The following is a 7,465-nucleotide window of genomic DNA, read 5'->3' as shown; positions in this document are numbered from 1 at the left end:
AAGTCCCGCTCGTATTCGGGCCACAGGTGACTGTGACGTAATAAGAAACTCGGGGGGGAGCGTGGAGCCGAGGGGGCGGAGCCGCCTGGAGATTCCTTCTCTTCCGGCGCTTGCTGATGACGTAAGCGGGAAAAGGAATAAAGCGACCAATCGGAGCCGCGCGGCGCTCGGCCTGCTTTTTTCTGTCCCGCCCTTCCGCTGACGTGTCTCACCCCTGCATTTTGAGAGGTTCGCATCCCTGTAGCTGTGGCTCGTTTCCGTGGCGACAGGAAAGCGCGGGAGTTACAGATCGGATCGAAACTGCTGCCGCCGGGCTGGATCTCGGGGACCCTTTCTGAGCCGGGGGCGACTCCGGGGGATGTCCTGGTAACTGGGCCTCTGGGCCTGGAGGCTTTTCTCTGGGTAAGGGTGAGGGCCCCGGCACGAGACGGGGAGCCCTAAGAGAATTAGGGGAGCCAGCGGGAAACAGGTGGGAGGCGGGAAGGCGAGCCGGACCGGAGCTTCTGCGGCAGCTGGAGCGGAACCTAGGGAGACGTAAAGTTTCTTCATCTGGGGAGTTCTGGGGAGGTGGGATGGCCAGGTGGCCGGAGGGAGGAGCGGCAAGAGGGCCCGGAGTGTCGGACTGGAGGAATCACGGCAGGGACTGCACGGTGCCTCCTGGGAGCCTGCGGAGGAAGACGGCCTGGCCTGTGGCGGTGGGGGACCCTGAGGACGTAGTGGGACCAGACTGAGCCCGGGAAAGGTCCTTGAAGAGGAGCAGGCCGGATGTTATGGGAAAGAGATCCGAGGAATTGGCTTCAAACGACCTCCGTGCAGCTAGCGAACCAGATGGTGCCTGGGTTCCACTACTTTGTCATGGTCACAAAAGAGGATTCTGGTCGGAGTGGGAGAACAATGTCGAGCAAAATCTTAACAAACAGATTTATTGGGCTGATAGAAACTAGTGGACACCTTCAAAACTGGAATTGACCCCACCCCTGGAGATCACCCATCAGCCAGACAACAGACAGTCCTATAAAATGATCAATAAGGAAACGTACTTCAAACAAAAAACCATATGAGATCATGGGGCGGCATTTGCCTAATAACAAAGCCCAGAAGGCAGGAAGGAGGAGTAAATGAAACAGAATGGAGGAAGTGGGAAGAGTGTTGTAACGTTGAAGGGTTGGCAATTAATGTCACTAAATAAGATCTGTGGAAATTGAGTGAGGCTAATTTGCTCTTAAACTTTGCCCAAACCGTAATAAAATGTTAGCAACAACAAAAAAGAACTAGGTTCTAGGCCTTTCCAAGGTTAAAAGCAGAAGCAAGTGCTATTCACAGGGATGGGCCTTAGGAAGAGAAAAGCCAGTGCTGGAGGTTCAGGATTCAGAGATGAGTGCAGGTGAATTGGCAGTGCTGGGGGAAGGAGTCAGGAGAGTTGTTTGCTTCGGGTTGTGTTCCTTTTGTTGCAAAACCTGAAAAGGAAACAACCAGGATGACTGGAGAAAGCTGGGGACAAACCACCTACCCAGTCAGGCTCAGGGAAACCTACAGTGACCTTCCTGGGAGAAAAGAAAGGTTCAAAAGGCTGAGGTTGGAGGTTATAAGTCAGAAAAATAGAGAATTTAAACTAATTATGAAAATTGTCTAATTTTAAGAAATAACAAATTAAAAAAATAAAGGCTTTTGTCATTAACTATGTAGCTGATATGTTTCTAGAGCAACTTAAGTCTCTCATTCAAAAATGTCACTTAAAAGCTTCAGCTGTTAAAATTTCAAGTTACTTAGTTGTATGTACTTGATGTGTTACAGTTCAGTAGAGCAGAAAAAAGTTTTACCTATGGCTCGAATTGAAGAAGTGCATAATGTCCTTATTGCGATGCAGAAAATCTTAGAGTGTCCAATCTGGTAAGTCAACAAAAAGTACTGATTTAAGATTCTTCTAATGTATATGATTATTTCCTGTGCAAATGAGTAGGCATAACCTGTTATAGGGAGAAAAATCATTTCACAAGCTGTTAAAAGTGCTATTTTTTTTAACCGACGAGCGTAAAAAATATATAGAAAATGACACTTTCCCTCCTTTTCTGCCCTGTTAATGCACACAGCTCCCTATCTTTCCTAAGTCATGGATATTCTTTGTTTGCGTTGGGGCAGGTATCTTGTTAGGGCTAGTGACATTTGGGCTTCTATTTCTTAAAATTAGCTTGATCACTTGGAATGGACATAGTTCGTAACTGTAAAGTAAAATCATGAATGACTGGTGTCTAAGAGAGGATAGGTCTTTAGGAGAACCTTTGACTGCAACCAACCCTGGGCATATCAGTCAGAGCGCAGCTAGTCATTGTAGACGTCAGCAGATCCTTCTGACTTTGCATGAGCCTTTTTCGATTTTCTAAACTTTTTTTTCTCCAAAACTATTTTACTCTGAGCTAATACAGGATAGCATGTTCCATAGTTGAGTCACATCAAGCAGCATTATACAATTGCTACCACAGCCCGTTTCTAAATGTTCTCTTCCTTCTTGAACTCCTTGACCACTCCCTTTTACCACCCGCACCCCCTTCACACTTTTTATTGTGAATTAGGGGAGGGTTTACCCAGTCCATTGTCATTTTGCTTCCAACAGCTTATCAAACCTTAAGCCTCTCAATGAACCTTTTTTTCCTTTTTCTCTTTAAAAGATACAGGATTTAGAATGTTTTCGTTGTTTTTTTTAAATTTAATAAATCTTTTTATTGGGGCTCCTACAACTCTTATCACAATCCATACATACATCAATTGAGTAAAGCACCCTTATACATTCGTTGCCCTCATCATTCTCAAAATTCGCCTTCCACTTGGGTTCCTGGAATCAGCTCGGTTTCCTTTTTTTCCCTCCCCGCTTCCCCCCTCCCCCCTCCCCCCTGAACCCTTAATAGTTTATAAATTATTATTTTATCTTATCTTACACTGCCTGGTGTTTCCCCTCACCCACCTTCCCATTGCCCATCCCCCAGAGAGGAGGTTACACATAGATCCCCAAGATAGGTTCTCCCTTTCTACACCCCCTTCCCTCCCGCCACTCACTGCTGGTCCTGAGGGGATCATCCGTCCTAGATTCCCTGTATTTCCAGATCCCTACTGCATGGCTGTGCATCCTCTGGTCTAACCAGGTCTGAAAGGCAGAATTGGGATCATGATAATTGAGGGGGAGGAAGCGTTCAAGAACTAGAGGAAGGTTTTGAGTTTCATTGCTGCTACACTGAACCCTGAGTGACTCGTGTCCTCGTTGTTTTTAAGGTCTAATTTGCATAGTGAGATACACAGATCTTAAATATGCAAGTCAATGCACTCTCAGAAGTGTGTGTACTTTGTAGCTCTAGTACCCATTAAGGCATCAAACGCCTCTGTCACTCCAGAAAGTTTCCTTGTACGTATTCCAGGGTTCTTAACTTGCAGTCCTGCCAGGACCAAGGGAAGCCTAGGATGAACAGTACTTCAATATAATTAGATATTTAATTTAAATATTTTTAATTTAGTCATTGAAAAACATAACTGTTGGAGGTCTATGACACAAAAGAGGTTGAGAAATTCAAGTAGTCACTAGATGATCTCCAACTGCTCTAACCCACAAAGCGAGTTAAGCCATTCTTGAGCATTAGCTCAAGGAAAAGCAGAAAGGAAAGCTGGAATAATTATTTTCCGCTTCCCTTCCCCCTTCGCCGCTTCTCTTTGGTCTTTCTGGCCTGTTACCTGCTCTTCCGTCACACATGCCACACACTGTCCTGCCATTGACCTTTAATATTTGCTGATCCCTCTGCCCAGAATGTCCTTTCTCTAATAATTGCCTGCCTTGCAGATCTTGGCGGAAACACCTTTCAGAGAGGCATTTTCAGATACTCTATTTAAAATCGCCACCCCTCATCACCCAGCACACGCTTTATCCCCTTCTCCAGAGCACTTACTACGGCTCAATATTCTGTCATTTGTCTTTTGCTCTTCTCCCACCCATCGCAGTTCACTCCCACAGAATATACGAACCCCGTGAGGGCTGGGTTTGTTTGTTTTTCAGATTTATTTCTGCCTTCTGTAGGTAGAACTGTACTTGAGACCTCGTAGTTCTACTCAAGCAACATTTATTGACTGAATTAAATGAAGAACTAAGTAGTTCTTTCATAGTGTAGTTGAGCTTTTTTTAAAATATTGTAATAGGTAGTGGTGTGTTAACATCCAAGAAATTGATACAATGACAGAAAAGGGGAAACAAAGTAACTGTTGGGGTTGTGTTTGTAGCATTCAGTGCCTCCAGGTATTTGGTTCCTTGAATTGGTGGTTTGGGGTCCTGGCTTCAGGGGATATCCCAGCTAACTGGCCTAATTACATGTCTGATGCTTTTGTTCCACCGCCTACTTGGTTGTACAGTGTCTGGGGTTTTGAAAGCTTGTAAGTGCCCACGGAAGGCACAGTGGGCCTGTAGTTAGGTGGAAGGCGAGTTAGGAATAAGAAGAGGATATGGAATGTGTGATGGCCTCCAGGAACTGTTTCCTTGTGAGACCAGGAAAACTGGATGGTGCCTGCCTGCCATCACCGCACAGTGTGATCACAGTTTCCATAGAAAAATCCTGATCAAAAAGGGGGAACTGCAGAACAGAATTTTAAATGCTCGTGAACTTTAGCCCTTCTGGAAACATGTCCGAAAATAATCTGTAGACCAGAAATATCCCCTGAAGTCACGTTAAAACGGAAGCCGTTTGGGTTAACAAGTAAAACAGGTCTGCCTAGCTTATGCTCTTTTAATTACCTACATGGGGTGAAGTTGAAAACATCAACTCAGAAGACTAAACCGTAACCGGAGGGGGCGTTGAGCGGGTGTGAGGGAGGGAGGGGCAGCTCAGGAGGATGAAAACTGGAAGGATGCGTTCACGATCAGTTCACGACCACGTACAGGTGCACTTTAGAAAGGTTTTGTTTGTTTTTAATTGGTATATCTTTTACTGTCCTCAACAGCAACCTTAGAATTTAGGGAAAATAAATACTTTGAAAGCTGTACTTACTCCCAAAGAAGGAAGATGAATTTAGGTATATTCTGTGCTTTATGAAAATTGTTTTTCGTATATGGGGTCAAATAAGACTAAGGAAAATCCAAGTATGTTTTCTCTTTTCAGAGAGGCAAGATTTATAAGTAACTTTGCTCTCCTTTGCCCCTCGGCATTTCAAACTGAGCAAAAACGCAAGAGCTACATGAGATGAACAGCCTAATCTATGCAACATTAGAACCAGGGAAGCAGGGAATGACAATTTACAGGGGGGGAAGGGGGGGCATTGCTTTTGAAAAGCACAACTTACTGCAGAATCCTCATGATAATTACGGAGAGTGATCAAAAAGCCCTAGTGTGACATTTGGGTCCATTTATTTTACATGTCCGTGGATGAAGTCATAAAAATGTAATGTGCTTTCTCCTCCTGGCAAATTAAGCCATCAATTAAAAAACTCAGATACATAAAGATTAAAGACGCAGGGATAAAAGTTAATGCCAAATTTTCATTTTCAATCAACTATTGTGCTTTTGCCAGCTTGTTGAATTTGCTCCTTTCCTATTAGAAATAGATTTAGGCTTTTAAACCCAAGCCATTCATCCCAGTCATTTTTGAACCTTCCCGTCGTTCATTGCCGTTGAGTTGTGTCCGCCTCCTGGGGACCTGTGCTCAGAGGAGGACGTCTGCACTTTCAAGGCTGTGACCTTGTGGAAGCAGCTCCTCAGGCCTGTTTTCTGAGGTGCCTCCAAGTGGGTTTGAACCACCAACCTTCTGGCTTGCCGTTGAGTACTTAACTGTTGGCAGTACCCAGATTACCCATGGACCCTTTTAAACCTTCAGCTGGCTTTAGTGGGAAGTTCTGGGATGGTATGTTAAAAACAAAACAAAAGACGGTGCCTGGAAAAGACAAACCCATTGCCATGGAGTCTGACTCACAGCATCCCTGTGTAGGATTTCCGGGCCTGCTAATCCGTACGGGAGCAGGTGGCGTCAGCTTTCGCCCGTGGAACAGCCCAGAACAGTGCAATTGGGAGTTCCAGGCCCAGGAAAGGGGTTTGCCTTTCTTAGGGCCCTTATATCTTCCTACTTGATGCTTGGTCGCCACTGGAAACATCCCTTACAGTATCTGGAAAATAAGTTGTTAGCTTTTAGGGTCTCTTGGGATAAAAGTCCTGCCTCTCAAATTCCTTCGTGGCCATTGTTTCTGACAACTGATAGCTCTTTCCGTATTTTTATGCACGGTTACATAACAATCTAGACTCTCAGAGGACTTTGCCTAAAAGTATAGCTTGGTGGGGGGTGGTTTTTCTGAACCTAGCCCACCTTCTTTTCTCACTCACTTGGGCACTTAGGATGTTCGAAAGGCTAACGTGTAGTTGGCCTAAAATACTGTCGGGTTCGAACCATCTCTGGGATGTGTGAATCACTTTCCTAGTAAACATTTGCTCTCGGCTGATCCCAGAAGAGGAACATTTTAATGATTCCTTTGTACTCCTGTGCCCTCCTCAAGCTTCTCCTTCGACAGTCATTCATTACCTTTTTCCATAGTGGAGTTTTCATCTGTTCAGAGTTTGTGTTTACAGTATGTTTATGTAGCTTGGATTATAATTACCATACTGAAATATAATTATTTCAGAACTGAGTCAGTGTGAGAATGAAAGCCATCTGGCGTCGTAGTTAAATCCAACTTCTCTTTCACTGAGAATTTCTATGATAGCTTATCTCAGGAATAGGGACTTAGTAACACATTAAAGTTCTCCACGTCTGCATTTTTCTTTGCGAAATCACCTTTGGGCCAAATAACAATGCTAACATTTATAGGCAGCACCTCAGCTGGTGAAGCAGTTCCCCAAGTTACATATAATTTGGTTCTCAGAGTAGTCTGAGGTACCTGGCAGAGCAAGTGACCGGAAGGGAAACAGGTTCAGGTAGAGTCCTTGACCCAAGGTCACTCTACTGGTGTGTGTGTAAGAGAGAGGGATGTGAACAAACACTGGCTGACTTTGTGGTGTGTGTGTTTTGCTTGATTGCGCTGAGCTGTGTCAGAAACCTGTGATTTTAAGAGTCGTGTTACCAAACCCTTTCACAATGAAGTCATTGTCTCCCATGTTTTCTTGTGATCCTTAAAAAAAAACTAGGCATTTAATGGAAAGAACAAGATTCCTGTCAGCTACCACATTGTCTGTCCTCTGATGTTCTGCCTGGTCTTCGCCCAAACTCAGTTTGTGAAACTCATTTAAGATGAGAGCACCATGCATGGTGGCTTACAAGCCCCTACTCCCTTAGGCCCCTGCAGCCTGGTCTAGTGTCCACGGATGAAAAGAGCTGGAAGAACACGGGGGAGCCCAAGCTGTGGGAGCTGGGAGTGAGTCAGAGCAGAACTCCTCTATGAGCAATTGGTAGCACGTGACCAGAGCGGTCTTCCAAGGCACCTTTGGGTGAGTTAGTCTCCCACCTTCCCAGC

The 7,465-nt window shown here is 44.9% G+C and overlaps 1 protein-coding gene across 2 annotated transcripts in view; it reads left to right on the top strand.

Moving 5' to 3' along the window:
* Positions 1 to 66: 66 nt before the first annotated feature.
* BRCA1 (BRCA1 DNA repair associated) overlaps positions 67 to 7,465 on the top strand; it is a 67,121-nt gene continuing 59,722 nt past the window's right edge. Inside the window, exons 1-2 of one of the 2 annotated variants that reach the window (XM_075561874.1) lie at positions 67 to 402; positions 1,795 to 1,890. In XM_075561874.1, coding sequence (XP_075417989.1) covers positions 1,823 to 1,890 — 68 coding nt within the window. In that variant the 5' untranslated portion in view covers positions 67 to 402; positions 1,795 to 1,822. The remainder of the gene's footprint in view (positions 403 to 1,794; positions 1,891 to 7,465) is intronic. The other variant, XM_075561873.1, reaches the window with a different exon arrangement.

The sequence above is a fragment of the Tenrec ecaudatus genome, chromosome 10 (assembly GCF_050624435.1).
Source record: "Tenrec ecaudatus isolate mTenEca1 chromosome 10, mTenEca1.hap1, whole genome shotgun sequence".
NCBI lineage: Eukaryota > Metazoa > Chordata > Mammalia > Afrosoricida > Tenrecidae > Tenrec > Tenrec ecaudatus.
The sequence above is the reverse complement of the archived record's forward strand: the minus strand, read 5'-3'. Positions and strand labels throughout refer to the sequence as shown.